Genomic DNA, 23,027 nt, shown 5'->3' with positions numbered 1-23,027 from the left:
CTGAAATGGTAGTTTTGCCTTGAATTCTAATTGGGTTTCTTTTTCAGATTAAACCAGTGTTTCTCAACATGTTTTTTAAAAACCCTTTTTCCCTTTGATAAATAAAAATCTCTGGCTCCTCTTCTGGTGGTGCTCGGGGTTGGGGCGGGGGGTATGTGATTCTTCCCTCCCATCCTCTCACTGAGAGTCAGTGATACAAAGAAGATTGAAGGTTTACTCAGATTTATTTTCTATACCTTATAATCTGAAAACAGTAGGTAATGTTTGCTTTTCCAAGCATGAATATGCTTTTTCAAACCCAGCCACCCCTTCTCCCACCTCCTGGAAGCTTTGGCGCTTCCTCCCCTTGGACGTCGCTGCTCTCCGTCCACTCTCCGTAGGTGATGCTGTAGACCCGCCTCTGCGCAGGCCACAGCTTTCTATCTCCAGTGCAGACCTCGTTCTGAGTTGAAGGCCTGTATGTCTAGCGTTTTGTTCATTTCCACCTTGCCGGCTGTGGGCATTCTACAGCTCAGTACGTCCCCAAGTGAACTGGTCATCCTCTCCCCCAAGCAGCTCTTGCTGTACTGTGTGACTTGGGCAGTAGGAGCAGCGCCACGTTCTGTACAGCTGCCTGGTGACTGCCGTTGAGTTGGTTCACAGATCTTCAAACTCTGCAAGTTTTCCCTGTGTCTCCTGCTCCTTCCCTGTGTTCCTGCTCTGGGTCGTGCCTTCATACGCTCCTGTTCAGGTTTTTCCAGTATTACCCTAACTTGTGTCCTTGCCTCCAGTCTCCGTTCTGGCTTCCACACTGCCTCCAGGATGATTTTTCTAGAATATAATCTGTTCATGTGCTTCTCTTGCTCAAAACCCTTCAGTGATTCCTACTGGTGTTCTACAGAGTTCCTAGCGTTTTTTTGCATCATGATCTAATCTGAGAGGCTACCGAAAGAAATTGAGTGGTTTTTTTTCCCTCCAGAAAAAATGCTCATGCACACAGAATTTGCATACAGTTCTGCGGGTTCGTTAATGGACATGGTTAAAATAATTTTCCAGCTTACACGATAAAACCCGAGCTGCCAAGCATCCTGTAGCATACGAGGCGGGCCACATGCTGACTACTGTGAGCCCCTGTGATACTATGAGTACTGTGAGCCCCTATGATACTGTGAGTATCATAGGACTTTGCCATGTCAAGTGGGTAATTTTTGTGTTGTTCCCTGCTGTTCCAAAACACTTCTGTGCCTTTTCCGGGTCTACTTGACATCTAAAGTTCACGTCGTCCCATTCCTCAGCTGGGTCAGTTGGTGACTAATCACTCACGTTCCAAGATCTGCTCAGATTTTACCTTATAAAGCCTTTCCTGATTTCCACTTTTTTTTAAAAAATTTATTTATTTTATTTATTTATTTTTGGCTGTGTTGGGTCTTCGTCGCTGTGTGCGGGCTTTCTCTAGTTGCAGCGAGTGGGACCTATTCTTCGTTGCAATGCACGGGCTTCTCATTGCAGTGGCTTCTCTTGTTGTGGAGCACGTGCTCTAGGTGTGCAGGCTTCAGTAGTTGCAGCACATGGGCTCAGTAGTTGTGGCTCGCAGACTCTAGAGCGCATGCTCAGTAGTTGTGGCGCACGGGCTTAGCTGCTCTGCGGCATGTGGGATCTTCCCAGACCAGGGCTCGAACCCGTGTCCCCTGCATTGGCAGGCAGATTCTTAACCACTGTGCCACGAGGGAAGCCCTCCACTTCTTTTTTCTTTCTCTCGAGAGAATTACCTGTTCCTTGTTTTGGGTTGCCCTTCCCACTCATGTATACTGACTCGCATCACAGAATTTTATCGTTCTTATTTGTTTCTATGCTTTTGTTTTCCTCTCCTTGATAGAAAAGTCCTGAGGGCAGGCGATTGAGCTTAAGCCTTTGTGCCCAATGCACAGATATTTCTTAAGATCTTAAAACAGTCTGTATCATTGTTTTCAGTAGAAAACAATTATTTGGAAACTTCTTAATAAGATATTTTGGTTTGAAACAACTATTAAGGTACGTAGTAGGGGTCAAAAGATACAAACTTCCGATTGTGAAATAAATAAGTCCTGGGGATGTAATGTACAGTCTGGTCACTATAGTATATAATTCTGCCTTGCATATTTGAAAGTTGCTAAGAGAGTATGTCTTTTAAAAAGGGGGGTACATGGTATGTAAAACAGCTGTTAAGTCCACATGGAGAAGTGAATTTTACTTGCATTGATTAGGATACAAGTTAAAGTACCTATTGAAGAGATTCAGAATAAAGTGGCTTGAATAGGAGTCAGAGGCTAGTGGTCAAGGCGGGCAGGGCAGCTCTGCTCCACGGGGTCATTCAGGGACCCAGGTCCCTTCTGTCTCGTGCTGTCCCCTGGAGTGGTGTCCTTGTTTGCATGTCAGAGTGAGGTGTCTGCCATATGCACATTTCAAACCCAGAGAGGAGGAAAGAGGAAGTCTTCAAGGAGAGGCCCCCGCCACCACCACATTGCACATGTAACTTCTGCTCTTCTTCCTCAGGCTCAGGCTAACCTTGTAGCACACGAAGCTGTAAAGGAAACAGGGAAATGTTGTTTGCAGCTGTGTGGCCATGGACGTAGCTGAAATTTAGTAGGCTTTATTAGTAAAAGAAATAAGAGAACATATGCTGGCTCTGGGGGGAAGGTAAAGAGAGGGCAGAGCTAGTGTTTTTGCCACATAGGTGAAAATAGAGTAACTAGGGAGAGGTAGAAAGGGAAATTTTCTTTTTTTTTTTTAAGGGAACTTTATTATTTTTATTTATTATTTTTGGCTGCGTTGGGTCTTTGTTGCTATGCGGGCGCTCTCTAGTTGTGGCGAGCAGGGGCTACTCTTCGTTGCGGTGTGTGGGCTTCTCATTGCAGTGGCTTCTTGTTCAGGAGCACGGGCTCTAGGCACGTGGCCTTCAGTAGTTGTGGCTCACGGGCTCTAGAGCGCAGGCTCAGTAGTTGTGGTGCACGGGCTTAGTTGTTCCGTGGCATGTGGGATCTTCCCGGACCAGGGCTCGAACCCATGTACCCTGTGTTGGCAGGCAGATTCTTAACTACTGCCTCATGAGGGGAGCCCAGAAATTTGCTTTTGATCTGATATCCGAATAAATAAATTCCTACTTGTCAATAAATTAAATTATGTTTTTTAAAGATTACTGAGAAAAAAAAGGCCAAGAAATATTTATTTTGGTATTTAGTTGAATAGTTGGAGTCAATGGGAAAATGTACTGGCATGTAATAAACTTTATTTATTTTCTTTTTTATACGTTTATTTATTTTTACTTTATTTTTGGCTGTGTTGGGTCTTCATTGCTATGCACGGGCTTTCTCTAGTTGCGGTGAGCAGGGGCTACTCTTCGTTGTGGTGACTTCTCTTGTTGCAGACCATGGGCTCTAGGCGTGCGGCCTTCAGGAGTTGTGGCACGTGGGCTCAGTAGTTGTGGCTCGCGAGCTCTAGAGCACAGGCTCAGTATTTGTGGCGCATGGGCTCCGTTGCTCCGCGGCATGTGGGATCTTCCTGGACCAGGGCTCAAACCCATGTCTCCTGCATTGGCAGGTGGATGCTTAACTACTGTGTCTCCAGGGAAGCCCCTGTAATAAACTTTAAACTGAAAAAATACTTTTATGTTTTTAGGTTTTACACATCTGTAAGTAGACCTTTCCGGAGCTCTGCCAGCCGACCCCATGGCGTCCTCTACTACTGTGCCTCTAGGATTTCACTATGAAACAAAGTATGTTGTCCTCAGCTACTTGGGACTCCTCTCTCTGGAGAAGCTGCAGGAGCAACATCTTTCCTCACCCCAAGGTATTATCTTTGGCTTGTGGTGGTTGTATTAAGTAGTAATAATTACTTCATGTGTGCAAAATTGTATGTATCTAAGTAACTTATAGTTCTGGTTATAAGATTGAATAATACTAATAGGCTCTTAAAGAATAAGAGCCACTCCATCCCTTCCCATCCCCTCATCCATTCCCACAAGCATGACTTTTCATGTTTTTTAAGAGCTCGATATTTCATTTTATTTATTTATTTTTTGGCCGTACCATGTGGCTTGCGGGATCTTAGTTCCCTGACCAGGGATTGAACCCATGGCCCCTACAGTGGAAGCCTGGAGTCCTAACCACTGGACCACCAGGGAATTCCCAAGAGCTCCATATTTTAAATGATTGCCATTGGTACAGGGAAAAATGTAAATAAACAGAAACCCATCTGCCTTTAGAGATTTCATACTTAGCAAGCCATAGATTAGAATTATATAATTATTTTTAAAGTTTATAACACAGTTGAGTTCCTCAAATTACCTTTTTTCAAGGCTATGAGGGTTTTTTTTTAATTGAAGTATAGTTGATTTACAACCTGATGTTAGTTTCAGGTGTACAGCAAAGTGATTCAGTTATATATATACACATATATATCTTTTTTTTTCAGATTCTTTTACCTTATAGGTTATCACAAAATATGGAGTAGAGTTCCCTGTGCTATACAGTAGGTCCTTGTTGTTTATTTTATATATAGTAATAGGGATATTAGATGTAAACAGTCGATCAGACTTAGAGAGTTTTTAGCGCAGTTCTTTGTATCGCGAAGTTGTATATGTCCTTCTTTAAATAATTTGCCAAACGAAGCTTGAAACAGTTACTAGAGGCTGAATTAATCTTCTTCGTTAAGATGCAACATCATCATCTTAAATATTCTTATCCATAGATTTTTACTACAGCCATGGAGGTAGTTCTTATTTATTTGCTGCTATTTTAGCTCAAGAATGGGTAGTGTTGGTACTAGGACGACACGGAATTCATGTCTACTCACAACTAGGGCACCTACCAGGCACCAGTGGGGGACCATGGACACCTAAGGGGACGAGAGGAACCCCCAGCGACTGGGGAGGACGTGGGCATAGGGGGAGTGAAGGGGGAGGAGAAGTGGAGGCCGGATGGGACAGGAGCCCCTGAGGGGTGGCTGGGGGAGGGGAAGGGATCCCACGCCCGAAGGGGGAGATTGGGGAACCATTAGGAGGACAGAGGATCAAAAGGGGGCATGGCCAGGTTTCCCCTGTCCACTTGGGCCCCTGGGAAGCTGTTGAGGTCCCCAGCCTGATCCTCTGCCCACCCAGGCCCCCTCCAGCCACGCGGGTCCTGAGGGAGTGGGAAGCAGGGAAGGGGGAGCAAAAGTAAAGGCCGGACCTCCGGGACCGGCACCCCTGAGGGGCGGCTGGGGGAGGGGAGGAGTTCCTACACCCAGCGGGACCCACCCACGGTTAGGGGTCCAGCAGCGACTGGGGAGACCCTGGGGGAGACGGTGGGGGAGGGGCACGAAGGAATGGATGGGAACGGGGCCAGCACTTTCCCTGTGTACTCTGGCACTGGGGAGCCTGTTGGGCTCCCGGCCTAATCCTCTGCCCTCGGAGCCTCCCTCCTGCCGTGCAGAGCCCAAGCCCCGCCCCTGCACCCCCAGCCAGGGCCCCACCTCTACACTCAGAGACCCCCCCTGAGACCCCCTCCAATGTGCTGGGCCTAAGCCCCACCCACACATGCTCACTCAGGGCCCTACCTCCAGACTCCAGAACCCCACACTCCAGAGGCCCTCCTTTCCACATGCTGCCTCTCCCCTTCTGGGCAGGTCCTAAGCAGAGGCCCCGCCCCACACCTAAGTCCCACCCTACCCTAAACCCCAGCCCTGCCTAAGTTTCATGCCACGCCTAAACTACCCCCACAAGGCCAAGGCACTTTTTTTTTCTTTCTTTTTTCCGCTGTGGTTTTATTTTACCTTATTGCAGTTGTTCCAATTATAGTTTTATTTGTCCTAATACATTTTTTATCTTATTAATTTTATTTTGTTTTTTATTTTTTGATATTGTACTGCTCCTTTTTGTCTTTCTTTCTTCCTTTTTTTTTTTCTTTTTTTTTTTTTTCCTGTGCCATGCAGCTTGTAGGATCTTGATTCCCAGGCCGGATATCAGGCCCAAGCTCCTCTGGTGGGAGCTCCGAGTCCAAACCTCTGGACTAACAGAGAACCTCAGACCCCAGGGAATATCAGTTGGAGTGAGGCCTCCTGGAGGTCCTCATCTCAGCACCAAGACCCAGCTCTATCCAACTGCCTGCAAACTCCAGTGCTGGATGTTTCAGGCCAAACAACCAGTAGGACAGGAATACAGCACCAATCATCCAAAAAAAAAAAAAAAAAAAGAAATGACAAAAAAATATGTTACAGACAAAGGAGCAAGGTTAAAAACCTAAAAGACCAAATAAATGAAGATGAACTAGGCAACCTACCTGAAAAATAATTCAGAGTAATGATAGTAAAGATGATCCAAAATCTCAGAAACAGAATGCAGAAAATACAAGAAAAATTTAACAAGGATCTAGAAGAACTAAAGAGCAAACAAACAGTGATGAACAACACAATTACTGAAATTAAAAATACTCTAGAAGGAATCAATAACACAGTAACTGAGGCAGAAGAACAGATAAGTGAGCTGGAAGATAAAATGGTGGAAATAACTGCCAGGGAGCAGAATAAAGAAAAAAGAATGAAAGGAATTGAAGGCAGTCTCAGACCCTCTGGGACAACATTAGACGCACCAACATTCGAATTATAGGGGTCCAGAAGAAGAGGAGAAGAAAGTGTCTCAGAAAATATTTGAAGACATTATAGTTGAAAACTTCGCTAACGTGGGAAAGGACATAGTCAAGTCCAGGAAGCACAGAGAGTACCATACAGGATAAATCCAAAGAGAAACACACGGAGACACATATTAATCAAACTATCAAAAATTAAATACAAAGAAAAAATATTAAAACCAGCAAGGGAAAAGCAACAAATAACATACAAGGGAATCCCCATAAGGTTAACAGGGGATCTTTCAGCAGAAACTCTGCAAGCCAGAAGGGAGTGGCAGGACGTATTTAAAGTGATGAAAGGGAAAGACCTACAATCAAGATTACTCTACCCAGGAAGGATCTCATTCAGATTCAATGGAGAAATTAAAACCTTTACAGATAAGCAAAAGTTAAGAGAATTCAGCACCACCAAACCAGCTTTAAAACAAATGCGAAAGGAACTTCTCTAGGCAGGAAAAACAAGAGAAGGAAAAGACCTATAAAAACAAACCCAAAACAGTTAAGAAAATGGTAATAGGAACATACATATTGATAATTACCTTAAATGTAAATGGATTAAATGCTCCAACCAAAAGACATAGACTGGCGGAATGGATACGAAAACAAGACCCATATATAAGCTGTCTACAAGAGACCCACTTCAAACCTAGGGACGCATACAGACTGAAAGTGAGGGGATGGAAAAAAAAAAGATACTCCATGCACATGGAAATCAAAAGAAAGCTGGAGTAGTAATTCTCATGTCAGACAAAATAGACTTTAAAATAAAGACTATTACAAGAGACAAAGAAGGACACTACAGATGATCAAGGGATCAATCCAAGAAGAAGATTTAACAATTGTAAATATTTATGCACCCAACACAGGAGCACCTCAATACGTAAGGCAAATGCTAACAGCCATAAAGGGGGAAATAGACAGTAACACGATAATAGTAGGGGACTTTAACTCCCCACCTTCACCAATGGACAGGTCATCCAAAATGAAAATAAATAAGGAGACACAAACTTTAAATGACACATTAAACAAGATGGACTTAATTGATATTTATAGGACATTCCATCCAAAAACAACAGAATACACTTTCTTCTCAAGTGCTCATGGAACATTCTCCAAGATAGACCATGTCTTGGGTCACAGATCAAGCCTTGGTAAATTTAAGAAAGCTGAAATCGTATCAAGATCTTTTCCAACCACAATGCTATGAGAGTAGATATCAGTTACAGGAAAAAAACTGTAAAAAATACAAACACATGGAGGCTAAACAATACACTACTAAATAACCAGGAGATCACTGAAGAAATCAAAGGGGAAATCAAAAAAATACCTAGAAACAAATGACAATGAAAACACAACTACCCCAGACCTATGGGATGCAGCAAAAGCAGTTCTAAGAGGGAAGTTTATAGCAATACAATCCTACCTCAAGAAACAAGAAAAACCTCAAACAACCTAACCTTACACCTAAAGCAATTAGAGAAAGAAGAAGAACAACAACAAAAAAGTTAGCAGAAGGAAAGAAAGCATAAAAGCAGATCATAAATAAATTAAAAAGAAATGAAGGAAACAGTAGCAAAGAGCAATAAAACTAAAAGCTGGTTCTTTGAGAAGATAAACAAAATTGATGAACCATCAGCCAGACTCATCAAGAAACAAAGGGAGAAGACTCAAGTCAACAGAATTAGAAACGAAAAAGGAGAAGTAACAACTGACACTGCAGGAATACAAAGGATCATGAGAGATTACTACAAGCTACTATATGCCAATAAAATGGGCAACCTGGCAGAAGTGGACAAATTCTTAGAAAAGCACAAACTTCGAGACTGAACCAGGAAGAAATAGAAAATATAAACAGATGAATCAGAAGCACTGAAATTGAAACTGTGATTAAAAATCTTCCATCAAAGAAAAGCCCAGGGGCTTCCCTGGTGGTGCAGTGGTTGAGAGTCCGCCTGCCGATGCAGGGGACGTGGGTTCATGCCCCGGTCCGGGAAGATCCCACATGCTGCAGAGCGGCTGGGCCCGTGAGCCATGGCCGCTGAGCCTGTGCGTCCGGAGCCTGTGCTCCGCAACGGGAGCGGCCCACGTACCGCAAAAAAAAAAAGGGAAAAGAAAAAAAAAGAAAAGCCCAGGACCAGATGGCTTCACAGGTGAATTCTATCAAACATTCAGAGAAGAGCTAACACCTATCCTTATCAAACTCTTCCTAAATATAACAGACGGAGGAACACTCCCAAACTCATTTTACAAGGCCACCATCACCCTGATACCAAAACCAGACACACATGTCACAAAAAAAGAAAACTACAGGCGAGAATCTCTGATGAACATAGATGCAAAAGTCCTCAACAAAATACTAGCAAACAGAATCCAACAGCACATTAAAAGGATCATACACCATGATCAAGTGGGGTTTATCCCAGGAATGCAAGGATTCTTCAATATATGCAAATCAATCAGTGGGGATACACCATATTAACAAATTGAAGGATAAAAACCATATGATCAGAAAAAGATGCAGAAAAAGCTTTTGACAAAATTCAACACCCAGTTATGATAAAAACTCTCCAGAAAGTAGGCGTAGAGAGAACCTACCTCAACATAATAAAGGCCATATATGACACACTCACAGCCAACATCGTTCTCAATGGTGAAAAACTGAAACCATTTCCTCTTAAGATCAGGAACAAGACAAGGTTGCCAAAGTTGCCCACTATTATTTAACATAGTTTTGGAACTTTTAGCCACAGAAATCAGAGAAGAAAAAGAAAAAGGAATCCAAATCGGAAAAGAACAAGTAAAACTGTCGCTGTCTGCAGATGATATGATACTGTACATAGAGAATCCTACAGATGCTACCAGAAAACTACTAGAGCTAATCAATGAATTTGGTAAACTAGCAGGGTACAAAATTAATGCACAGAAATCTCTCGCATCCCTATACACTAATGATGAAATCTGAAAGAGAAATTAAGGAAACACTCCCATTTACCACTGCAACAAAAAGAATAAAATACCTAGGAATAAACCTACCTAAGGGGGCAAAAGACTTGTATGCAGAAAACCATAAGGCACTGTTAAAAGAAATTAAAGATGATACAAACAGATGGAGAGATATACCATGTTCTTGGATTGGAATAATCGACATTGTGAAAATGACTATAATGCCCAAAGCAGTCTACAGATTCAGTGCAATCCCTATCAAACTACCAATGGCATTTTTCACAGAACTAGAACCAAAAATTGCACAATTTGGAAACAGAAAAGACTCTGAATAGCCAAAGCAATCTTGAGAAAGAAAAACGGAGCTGGAGGAATCAGGCTCCTGGACTTCAGACTATAGTACAAAGCTACAGTAATCAAGACAGTATGGTACTGGTACAAAAACAGAAATATAGATCAATAGAACAGGATAGAAAGCCCAGAGATAAACCCACGCGCATATGGTCACCTTATCTTTGATAAAGGAGGCAAGGATATACATTGGAGAAAAGACAGCCTCTTCAGTAAGTGGTGGTTGGAAAACTGGACAGCTGCATGTGCAACAGTGAAATTAGAACATTCCCTAACACCATACACAAAAATAAACTCAAAATGGATTAAAGACCTAAATGTAAGGCCAGACACCATAAAACTCTTTGAGGAAAACAGGCAGAACACTCTATGACATAAATCACAGCAAGATCCCCTTTGACCCACCTCCTAGAGAAAAGGAAATAAAACCAAAATTAAACAAAGGGGACCTAATGAAACTTAAAGGCTTTGGTGCAGCAAAGGAAAGCATAAACAAGGCAAAAAGACAACCCTCAGAATGGGAGAAAATATTTGCAAACAAAGTAACAAAGGATTAATCTCCAGAATATACAAGGAGCTCATGCAGCTCGATATCAAAAAACCAAACAACCCAACCCAAAAATGGGCAAAAGACCTAAATAGACATTTCTCCAAAGAAGACATACAGATTGCCAACAAACACATGAAAAGATGCTCAACACCACTAATCATTCGAGAAATGCAAATCAAAACTACTGTGAGGTATCACCTCACACCAGTCAGAATGACCATCATCAAAACATCTACAAACAATAAATGCTGGAGAGGGTGTGGAGAAAAGGGAACCCTCTTGCACTGTTGGTGGGAATGTAAATCGATACAGCCACTAGGGAGAAGAGTATGGAGGTTCCTTAAAAAACTAAAAATAGAATTACCGTATGATCCAGCAATCCCACTACTGGGCATATACCCTGAGAAAACCATAATTCAAAAAGACACACGCCCCCCCAATGTTCACTGCAGCACTGTTTACAATAGCCAGGACATGGAAGCAACCTAAGTGTCCATCGACAGATGAATGGATAAGGTGTGGCACATATGTTCAATGGAATATTCCTCAGCCATAAAAGAAACGAAATTGAGTTATTTGTAGTGGGGTGGATAGACCTAGAGTCTGTCATACAGAGTGAAGTAAGTCAGAAAGAGAAAAACAAATACCATATGCTAACACATATATATATAGAATCTAAAAAAAACACATGGGTTCTGTTGAACCTAGGGGAAGGACAGAAATAAAGACATAGACGTAGAGAATGGACTTGAGGACATGGGGAGGGGGAAGGGTAAGCTGGGATGAAATGAGGGAGTAGCGCTGACTTATACACACTACCAAATGTAAAATGGATGGCTAGTTGGAAGCAGCCACATAGCACAGGGAGATCAGCTCGGTGCTTTGTGACCACCTAGAGGGGTGGGATAGGGAGGGTGGGAGGGAGACGGAAGAGGGAGGAGATATGGGGATATATGTATATGTATAGCTGACTCACTTTGTTATAAAGCAGAAACTAACACACCATTGTAAAGCAATTATACTCCAATAAAGATGTTAAAAAATAATAAAATTTTAAAAATAAATAAAATTTGTAAAAAAGGGTAATGTTGAGATTGAGAAATGATGGGCTCCAGTACCCTTCTAGCAGGAGGGATGACCAAAGATGTCCTAAGAAAGTTCATTGAAATGCTGACATTGTAACTAGTGGGTGTGTTCTGTTTTTAAACTTCGAATCATATTTTAAGTACCCCGAGGTAGGCTGCTGTTTAAACAAAATTACTTCAAAATGGCTTTAAAAACTCATAAAAGGGCCTTCTCTGGTGGCGCAGTTGTTGAGAGTCCGCCTGCCGATGCAGGGGACGCAGGTTTGTGCCCCGGTCCGGGAGGATCCCACATGCTGCTGAGCGGCTAGACCCGTGAGCCATGGCCGCTGGGCCTGTGCGTCTGGAGCCTGTGCTCCACAACGGGAGAGGCCACAGCAGTGAGAGGCCCGCGTACCGCAAAACAAACAAACTCATAAAAGAAAATGTGATATGAAATATTGATTATTTCAGCAAACTCACACAGCAGCTATTTTAGTCTCTGTTGTCCTCTGATATTAATCAGTATGCACATGGCTTTCAAATAGTTGTAGTCAGTTATTTGCGATATTTTTCACTGTTTTATCTTAAAACATGTTTGCGTGTTTGTGTATTTTATCTCCGTTGTTGCATATTTGTGTCATCTTAAACATCAGTAGCACTGCTGTGTACAGTTTTTGGTTTACCACAGAGCACCACCCCCTTTTTTAAATGTTTTAAAAATATTTATTTATTTATTTGGCTGCGCCGGGTGTTAGTTGCGGCACACATGATCTTCCTTGTGCGTGTGGGATCTTTTAGTTGCGGCTTGTGGGATCTAATTCACTGATCAGGGATTGAACCTGGACCCCTGCATTGGGAGCTCAGAGTCTTATCCACCGGGCCACCTAGGTGACACTAACAGTGGTAGTAGGAATTTAATTGAAAAAGTCAAGGCAAAAGGGTATCCTAAATAAAGAGTTTATCATAAGAAATTCTAACTTAAAATGTTAATAAATGTACATAGCAATTTTGGTGTACAGCCAAGGCTTTTTTGTTTTTGAATATGGGTCTGTTGATTGGAAGTCCATGTCATCTTTCTACCATAAACCGTACCTCTATATCTATTACCTATAGTTTTAAATTTATGCTTATTTAAAGTGGAGCAAGAACATAGAGACACTTGTGAAGCAGTTTCTGTGAAGAGTCATTCTAAACTTTTATGATTCCCCCCAGTCTTTTAGTTGTTTCTGTCACACCCAATTTGATGTGGTGTTTTTAAAGCCACTTCTCAAAACATTTAATTTAGCTTTCATAGAAATATCACGCCTCTTTGCATGTCATCTTTCAATGATATCTGTGATTTTAAATAAATTACAGAATTTCAGTGACCAGTATAATGGTTTTTTTTTGGCCGTGCTGTGCAGCTTGTGAGATCTTAGTTCCCCAATCAGGGATCGAACCCGTGCGCCCTACAGTGGAAGCACAGAGTCCTAAGCACTGGACTGCTAGGGAAGTCCCAATATTCCCAGTATAACTTTCCTAAACAGGCTGGGAGAACGATAACAGATTCTTGGTAGGCACACGCCCTGTACACATGTGCTCAGCCCGCAGTGGGTCTTGTAACTCAGCACATCACTTGTGGAGGGTAGTTAAGAGAGGTTCTATGTGTTGCTTTTTACTATTCCCCAGTTACTTACTTTTCTAAATTGTCTAGAGTCAAACTGCTGAATCAGAGTAATATTTTTATGAGGAGCTTGTCATTTAAAATAAATATGTGTCCTATAGGTTGTCATACCATGTAGCACATCTTTTTAAGTTTTTACACTTTTTTTTTTTTTTTTTTTGGCTGTGCCAGGTCTTAGTTGCGGCACGCGGGCTCTTTAGTTGCAGCATGCTGGCTTCTTAGTTGCGGCATGCATGCGGGATCTAGTTCCCCGACTAGGGGTTGAACCTGGGCCCCGCCTGCACTGGGAGTGCATAGTCTTACCCACTGGACCACCAGGGAAGTCCCTAAACATTGTCTTAAGAACTAACTGTAACTTCTGAGAATGCTGGATTCTGTTGTTTTAAGACTCAGGTGTTTAGACTCAGTGAGCATCCATCATAATAGATTTTCTGGGAGTCCAGCTGAGTAGCTGTGTTGATAGTGTTTACTCCGTGAACGGTTAGGTCCCCTGAGGCAGGGATTATGTCTTCAATATTTCAGCTTGGGAGAAAGATTCTGGGAATTAATTTTATGAAACATATGTGGTTTTTATACTTCAACCTCCTAATTCCATAGGTGCCCAGAGTAGACATCAGGACTCAGTGGATTAGAGCCAGACAGTTTAATACTCCAGCCCAGCAAACAGCAGGAGTGTTACTGTGGCGGCAGTGGTTCCCCTGCCCTCAAGGACCATAGGGCAATGCCATGAACCCACGTGGTGGCCTTTCAAGCAGGAGTCGTGGTGCAGCTGAGGAACCCGGTCCTGAGGGCTCAGCACCTTCTGCAGCAGACAGTAAGCAAGTCAAGTTCCCTTTGCCGAGGAGTGAGCAGTCACGTGGTCGTTGGAGCTGCCTGATTGCCTTCACTGCCAGCTGTGGAGAGGGCTCGGTCAGAGGGCAGTCAGGCCTTCAGTTTGCCATGCTCAGCAAGGCCGTGCAGGGATGCTTGGGGCTCACAGCAGGCTGCCGCTCCCAGCCATCCACCCCTCAGATTACATGCAGTGAAATCCATTCATTTGTTTCATGTAACACCTGATTAAGGTTATCATCCACAGAACCCAAATGAGCATAATGGAGAGAATACTTCTGCAGTGTTGATCCCAGCCATCTACCTCGGGACCCCAGATTCAGCCAAGCGAGTAAGTCCCACAGGGACTAGCAGGACTTTTTTCAGATAATCACTTATTTTTCTTCCTTAGCATGTGTGGATTGCTCCACCTAACCAGTAGTAATAATCCAACTCAGCAGGAGATATTGGTAGCCACACGTCCTCCTCCCTGTTCATCCAGGATGTAGGCCAAGACCAGTCTCTTGTACTCCACACAAGGGCATTTAGACTAACCTGATCTCCTAGGGCTGCCGTCTCATGGGCTGTGGTAGCTAAAGATAAGGATAGGTTCCTGGTTGTTACCTGTGTGACATGAACTCCCACACCAGGGAACAGTGGACCCAGGAGTCAGCGTGTCCCTGGGTAGGATGGCCTTCTCAGTCCATGGGGGTGCCATTGACTCTTAGGGACATTGTCCAGGGCAGGGTTGGCAAACAGCAGGCCTTGTGATTTTAGCTTTAGTTCATTAAGAAACATTTTCAAGTCTGCAGTGAAAGCTAGTTTCCAAAGCTACTCATCATTTGATAATAGTGGTTGAGGGCGGTTCTTCTTCCTCAGAAAAACCTTGGTGTCACTTTTGAGCTCAAAAAATTGCAGTGAAATGCTACCACTCTTTAGACATTGAACTGCTATGTGATAGGGTGTGTCAGGATATCCAGCTTAGACTTCTGACCAAAATTCATGAAGCTAATGATTAAGTCCATGACAGCGAGTGAAGTTCACTGTTGAAACTCCTGGTTCATTATACAGGATGGATTTAAATATTTTCCAGAGTACCTACTGAGGAATACAGTGAATGAGCATAGGTGTTAAATACCTTGCATTTTCAGTCCTTGTAAATTCGTCTTTTTCTGCTCCACACAGTTTTGCCACTATCAGTAACACAGCTTGGCGGGTTCCGCTCCGGGGTGTGGTGAATCCGCGGCTCCACGGCTTCTTTGCGGGCGTCCCGTGCGTGGTTGCTCTCTGCAGACCGTGGCGGCTCTTGAGTCGGTTCCGGCGCGGCGCTGCCCCTAGAACAGGTGACCGCTGAGCCTCAGGCATCTGTCGGGGCCGAGGAAGGCCCCTCAGAGTCGTCGCCTTGTAGTTCAGTTAATTGTTGATGTTGTTCTCAGTGTCCTGAACTCACGGAGCAGCTGTTCTCTTCAAAAGACGAATAGTATTCAACTTTTGTTTTTTCTGGACACATTTCTTCAGCTGCTGCAGTCAAACACAATTTCCTTCCTTGGCTAACAGTGGAGCCCTTAGGAACTTTGGTTGTGGCCTCGTTTTCGTTGCTTATTTCACAAGGAAATTTGTGATGAGATGTTCCATTTAAAATTTTCTGATTTTTCTGATGGACTGTCCAGAGTTGGGAATCCAGTGATGAGCACCTTCAGCCTGGCAACAGTGGCGCACGTCGTGCTCCTTCGCACAGTCAGGCCACCCAGGACTGTGCCGTCTCGTGTGGTGGCAGGATGATCTGTGCTCCCCTGTGTCTGAGGAGCGCGACGTCCCAAGTCCAGCTCTGTTCTTGTGTTGGCATGTGCTCGTGCACAGGTGCAGTGAGGCTGGGGGTGCGACAGTGCCCTTGTGCCCCTGCCGTGTCCCTGCTGCGCGGGCTTTGTGGGCGGCTCGTCTCCACTGTCGCTGGAGCTGCATGGGGAATGCACGGCTGGGTGAGCGTGGCTCAGTTACGCTTTATTTTCGGGCACGGAATTTCCTGTGATTTTTACATGTCACGAAGTACTAATCTTGCCTTTTTTTCAGGCATGTAAAGACGTAAAAACCATTCTTAGTTTGTGGGCTGTGTAAAAATATGCAGGGGGCAGGTTTGGCTGATGGGCCCTAATTTGCTAACCCCCAATGACAGTGCAGGAGGAACGTTGTTTTTCTCATTATTGAGGAGCTCAGTCTATTTATGCACAAAACTAAATGCTGTATTTTTGTTCTTTTATTTTTGGCTGCGTTGGGTCTTCGTTGCTGTGCACGGGCTTTCTCTGATTGAAGCGAGCGGGGGCTACTCTTGGTTGCGGTGCGCAGGCGTCTCATTGCGGTGGCTTCTCTTGTCGCGGAGTGCGGGCTCTAGGCACGCGGGCGTCAGTAGTTGTGGCACATGGGCTTAGTAGTTGTGGCACACAGGCTTAGGTGCTCCGTGGCATGTGGAATCTTCCTGGACCAGGGATCGAACTCGTGCCCCCTGCATTGGCAGGCGGGTTCTTAACCACTGCACCACCAGGGAGGTCCCTGTTCTTTTTTTATATTAAGCCCAAATCCATTTCCTTTAATCATATTTCTTTTTTTACTAAAATAATTCTTTTTAATTGTATAAGTTATATATGTGTATTTGAAAGTGTTTAGAAAGGTAAAAAAGTGAAAGAAAAAAATCCTATAATCTAGTAACTGAAATAATGAAATATTAACATTTTCCCATTTTTATAGATACATATAAACTTGAATTTATGGTTTACAAAACTGAGATCATGTACATGCCATTTTGTAACATTTAAAAAATTAACAATAGACTTGAATATCTGTCCACATCAATAAATAGATACCTACGGTCTCCTACTGTAGGGTATTTAGGTGGTTCACCAGTGTTTGCTGGTAGAAGGCAATCTGTCAGCCTGCAGATTTTCTTTCCAGTTCTAGCTTCATTTACGTTTCTAAAACCTTCCCCTGCTAGTTATAGCCTGATAGGTCTAGAAAAACACTATTTAATAGAACTTTATGCAGTGATGAAAATGTTCTGTATCTGCTCTTTTCAGTATTACAGTCACAAGTCACATGTGAATACTTGAAATATGACTAGTGCAACTGAGAAACGGAATTTTTAATTTTATTTAATTTTTTAAAAAAATATTTACTTATTGGCTGTGTTGGGTCTTCGTTGCTGCGCGTGGGCTTTCTCTAGTTGTAGAGAGTGGGGACTACTCTTCGATGCGGTGTGCAGGCTTCTCATTGTGGTGGCTTCGCTTGTTGTGGAGCACGGGCTCTAGAGCGCAGGCTCAGTAGTTGTGGTGCACAGGCTTAGTTGCTCAGTGGCATGTGGGATCTTCCCAGACCAGGACTTGAACCCGTGTCCCCTGCATTGGCAGGCGGATTCTAAACCACTGCGCCTCCAGGGAAGCCCTAATTTTATTTAATTTTTATTTAAACTTAAAAAGCTGCATGTGGCTAGTGGCTGTAATATTATTAGACACTCAGTTTTTTATCTTCCTCTCTAAGCTAGCCCCTGTTCTTACAGTGATTTGTTAAGGGTACCACCTGCTATCCAGGCTTGAAGCACAGGGGTCATCCTTTAACCCTTATCTCTGCTTCCTTCCCTATTTGTCAACTGTTATCAGCTGTTTCAATTTTGTGATGATTCTCCCATTATCCTTCAGGTCCTGCCTCAAAGTATTGCAAATATCTCCTGATTTTTCTTCTTCATTTCATGTTTTCTCCGTCATGTATTTTGCATGCTACAAGCAGACTGAGCTTCCTCATATTGCCTCTTACATGGAGAACCCACAATTCCTCCCTTTTCCCTCAGGCTGTTCTACAGAAGAGACTTCCGCTGGTTTTCCTGATCCTATTACCTGTTGTGTCTCATGTCTGTCATTGCCTTGGACTGTAAACAAGCTATGCTTATTCCTATCTGTATTTTTCCCCTTGAGCTGAGCTGCTCTAGAATAGTAGACTTCTCTGGTAGTGGTTCCTGCTGCTTCCCCTGTCTGTTCTTGTCTCCTTCCCGGGCCCCTGGGAAACTGCATTTAGGCAGGACCATACGACTAGTCCTAGCCAGTGAAATGTGAGTGCATGGGGTTTGTGGCACTTGTAGGCTGTGACATTTAAGAGCCAGTATGCCTCCTCCCCGTTTTTTTTCCCTTGCCTTGTGGATTTAAGGGGGATGTACGTTCCTAAGGGCATAGCTGTAGTAGGGCAGGACCACCATCAGGCAGGGTTGCTGAGTGACTACATGACACAGTTTCCTTGCCTCCAATTTCCCGGGTTAGATATGGAGCACAAGGGAGAGATGGACCTTTGGGTTTAGTTGCTGAAATTGCTGGCTTTATTTATCACTGCCGCATAGACTACCCTGTCCTAATTAACATATCTCCCATATTTACACATCAGGGTGACCAGCTGTCCAGTTTGCCCAGGAGTGAGTAAAACTGGGAAAATCCTGGGCAAACTGGGTGAGTTGGTCACCCTGATACATAAAGTACTTCCCCATCTACCCAAATTCCACTTATTCATGATATTTCTTAACTGTAACAGACTTCATGCTCACAAAAAACCAGGACTTTTCAACCCCTGTGGTTTATTAAGTTTGTGAGGACCTTAAGCAATTACATAAGCCTGTGTTGATCAACTTTTTCCCCCCTGCTTGAGCATAGAATTTTTTTCTACCTGAACATTGTAGGATCTGAGGAGTTTACCTGCTTTGACGTTTTTGTTTTATTTTTGAAATTTGGTTGTTATCCTTGTATTGTTTCCTTAAGCCTAAGTACAGAGTATTACGTCAATACATAAATACAAATGTGTATGCTAACTTCTTAGAAGGAAAAATTAGGTTCTACTTGCTGTCTTTGCTGCTTTGCTGTCCGATTTGTTATCTAAAATGTGATATAGAACTCCCTTCTATGCCATGCTGTTATAAATAGGGCCTGCTGTAGCATGCACTGGTGCAATGTGGTTAGGGTTTGGTTTCAAATTAATGAAGCAATAGGTGTGAAAAGAAGAGGCTAAAGGATGTGACCCTATTCATGACTCAAGATTTCTGTCACGTTAAATGTCTTTCATTTTTTCCTAAGTGAGTCATGTGCTGGGTACGTACTTTTCCATAAATAGTTAACTCTGAACTTTTCCAGAAGTTGTCAGCTCTTCCAGACTGTGTTAGTTTGTTGAATATGTTCAAGATTATATATTCTGACTAGTAGAGGTCCTGTTGACTTGCATATATGATGCCAGATGGTAACTTGTTATGTTCAACTTTGCATCTTTTAATATAGAGCACCTTGATGTTGTAGTCATTAATAGGGATTTAGTAAGACATTTCTTAGGTTAGGAAGGAGAGTAAGTTCATGTCTGTTAATTAGTAATGTGACTGTCAAATACATGTCGTGATGCTGGCTTGTTATTCGTTCAGCCGTTAGGCACTAACCCCCTATTCTCCCCTCCTCTCCCTCCCTAGGCAAACACTATTCTGCTTTCTGTCTCTGTGAATCTCATTTGAGTGGAATTGCACAATATTTGTTCTTTTGCGTCTGGCTTATTTTGCTTAGTATAATGTCTTTAAGGTTCATCCATGTTGTAGCCTGTTTCAGAATCTTACTCCTTCTTAATGCTGAATCATACTACATTGTATGCATAAGCACATTTTGTTTATCTGTTTGTCTACTGATGGATATTGGATTATTTCTACCTGTCGACTATTGTGAACAATGCTGTTATAAACATTTCTGTACAAATAATCTGTTTGAGTCTCTGCTTTCAATGCTTTTGGGCATATACCCAGGTGTAGAATTGGTGGGTCATTCTATGTTTAATTTTTTTGAGGACGTGCCATCCTTTTTTCCCACAGTAGCTGCATCATTTTACATTCCAGTCAGCAATGCACGGGGGTTCCAGTTACTCCACACCCTCACCAGTGCTGTTGTTTCCTGCTCTTTTTGTAACAGTCATCCTAATGGGTGTGAAGTGGTATCTCACTGTGGTTGCTCATTTCTTTTTATTGCTGAATAATATATCATTGTGTGGATGTACCATAGTTTTTTTATCCATTCTCCTATTGAAGAACATCTTGGTTACTTCCAAGTTTTGGCAATTATATATAAAGCTGTTATAAACATTCATGTGCAGGTTTTTATGTAGATATAAGTTTTCAACTCATTTGGGCAATATCGAGGAACATGATTGCTAGATTGTGTGGTAAGAGTATGTTTAGCTTTGTAAGAAACTACCAAGCTGTCTTCTAAAGTGGCTGTACCATTCCCGCCAGCAGTGTATGAGGGTTCCAGTTTCTCTTCATCTTTGCCAAACTTGCTATTGTCCATGTTTTTTATTATAGCTATACTGGTGGTGTGCAGTGGCACCTCATTGTGGTTTTAATTTGCATTTCCCTAGTAGCTAATGATGTTGAACATCCTTTTTTTTTTAAATAAATTTATTTTATTTATTTTTGGCTGCGTTGGTTCTTCATTGCTGTGTGCGGCTTTCTGTAGTTGCAGTAAGCGGGGGCTACTTTCGTTGCGGTGCACGGACTTCTCATTGTGGTGGCTTCTCTTGTGGAGTACGGACTCTAGGGTGCATGGGCTTCAGTAGTTGTGGCTCGTGGGCTCTAGAGTTCTGGCTCAGTAGCTGTGGCGCACGGGCTTAGCTGCTCTGTGACATGTGGGATCTTCCCGGACCAGGGCTTGAACCTGTGTCCCCTGCATTGGCAGGCGGATTCTTAACCGTTGCGCCACCAGGGAAGCCCTGCAGTTGGAAGTTTTGGTAGGGATTACATTGGATCTGTAGATCACTTTGGGGAGTATCACCATCTCAAATCAACTTTTCAAGACAGGTTCTCATAACCCGATCCCAATAGTGGTTCACAATTCATTATTTCCAGAGATGTGTACTGTTTAATTGTTTTACATTCTTTCTATCAGGAACAGGAGATGTTTGATCCTGACTACTATGAACCCAGAGTTTGAGTGGGTGCTCGTTGGATTTTCTTTGCATTCTTCTCTTTAGATCCGTCCTTCCTCAAATCTCTCCCCTAATCTGCAGGATAGCTGGGGATGTGGTAACACTGGAGCCTGAAAACTACTGTTATGATTGACTATTTTGGAATTTCGTTGTTTCTTTTTTTTCTTTTTTAGCTGTGTTGGGTCTTCGTTGCTGTGCGTGAGCTTTCTCTAGTTGTGGCGAGCAGGGGCTACTCTTCGTTGTGGTGCACGGGCTTCTCATTGCGGTGGCTTCTCTTGTTGTGGAGCATGGGCTCTGGGCACGTGGGCTTCAGCAGTTGCAGCACGCGGGCTCAGTAGTTGTGGCATGCGGGCTTAGTTGCTCTGTGGTATGTGGGATCTTTCCAGACTAGGGCTCAAACCCGTGTCCCCTGCATTGGCAGGCAGACTCCCAATCACTGCACCACTGGGGAAGTCTAGAATTTGTTTCTTAAAAATCTAGTTTCTTACTCGTCCAGTATGGTATCATTTGGAGTATTTGTTTTTTCTGTTGAATGAATAATTGAACTGTGTTGTCTGTACTATTCAGTAGATGTTTGATTATAATCTGATTTGATTATAATTATTTGCTTATAATTATTTGGGTTGTCAAGAGCAGTATTTGTCAAGTCTAATTGCCTGAACACTTACTAAAACAAAGATTATGGAGCCCTGCCCCAGACCTACTGAACCAGATGCTCCATACTGGGTCCTGGGAATCTGTATCTTTAATTATTACTTCATTATTATTTAATATTCTCTCAGTAATTTTAATGTGCCCCAGTTTGGGGAACCATAGATTTAGAAAGCATTTGCTCTGGAAGGTCTAGGCCATACATAGAGCTGTTCTAAGCTTGTTGGTCTGATATTCATTTTGAGTGCATTTCAGGGCTGGAGTATGATGATTGCTGACTCACCTGACCCTTCCTTTGACACGGAGGTGGGTGGGATTTAGTGTACTAAAGTCTGTTTATCTTTGAGATACTTTTCTGGGTTTATAGTGCAGGATTTATGCTGCATTGGTGCTACTGCATAGCTCTGTGCTTTTGAAAATCAGGGTGGGGTGGGGGCTGGTTGAATGAAAAGCAGTGAATCTGTCTGTGTCATTGGTTATTAAAGAAATAGCCTTTTGTATCCTGACAGCAGTAGACTTTTTCTGGTTTAGGTTTTCCACATGGCTTATTATCAAGTACGACAACTTGTCGTGTGTAATTAGCATCACATTAGTCTCATGAGAATAGGTACGCCTTTAATCAGCTGCTTTTCTTTAATCGGGCAGGATGAGGCATGATGTAACCAAGACATTCCTGTCATTTACTTTGCGGCCTGGTGTTGGTGTTGGTGGTGCTGTGATGGGTATGAGGGTGTGTATGTGTCTTAGGTGTGCAGATTTTCCTGAAAGGGGCAGATGGCAGATAAAACATTCATATATTCCTTATTTTTCATTCATTGTACTTCAAAAATTGTAATTGTATGTTTTTGAATTCAGTAATAATTTTACTTATCAGAATATCTACTTTCTAATCTTGTTTCTGTATAATTTATTTGAGCTTGGGCAAGTCATTTCTGAAAACTCTCATAAGCTTGGAGATGGTGGTTGAGGTCTTATTCTTTCCATTCCTCCTCCTCAGTGTTCTCCATCACAATCCATCACCATAAATAAATGTTCTCATTACTGTCCTGTGTAGGTAGTTGTTCTGTATTCTTACTCTCTTACATAAAATGACTACTCATTTTCTTTATTTCTTTTAACTTTTGTCATTTGAGGTAGCCTCAGAATATACTGATAACTTTTTTTAATTCCTCTGAATCTATTTATAACTTTTTTTTTTGTCTTTTTCTTGTGTCCTTTCTTTCCAGCAGAGTTGTTGTGTTATACATCGTAATGCTTTGAGTCTTCATCACAGTGACAGTGATAGCTATTGCTATCAAGTATTCGTGTACTTTTTTAGTCCTTACTTGACCCAAGTCTAGGACAAAGGGACTACCTCAAATATTTTGTAGTTTGTAATCAGGTCAGATTAATGATAATAA

General features: G+C 42.7%; 1 protein-coding gene across 1 annotated transcript in view; it reads left to right on the top strand.

The window, feature by feature from the left end:
- BCL2L13 (BCL2 like 13) overlaps nt 1–23,027 on the top strand; it is a 65,676-nt gene that overhangs the window by 7,700 nt on the left and 34,949 nt on the right. The window contains exon 2 of the mRNA XM_082851132.1: nt 3,634–3,804. Within this exon, the coding sequence (XP_082707258.1) occupies nt 3,684–3,804 (121 nt within the window). The 5' untranslated portion in view covers nt 3,634–3,683. The remainder of the gene's footprint in view (nt 1–3,633; nt 3,805–23,027) is intronic.

This window comes from Leucopleurus acutus (assembly GCF_964270905.1).
Source record: "Leucopleurus acutus genome assembly, chromosome: 11".
Lineage (NCBI taxonomy): Eukaryota > Metazoa > Chordata > Mammalia > Artiodactyla > Delphinidae > Leucopleurus > Leucopleurus acutus.
Note: the sequence above shows the minus strand (reverse complement) of the source record. Positions and strands in the feature narration are given on the sequence as shown.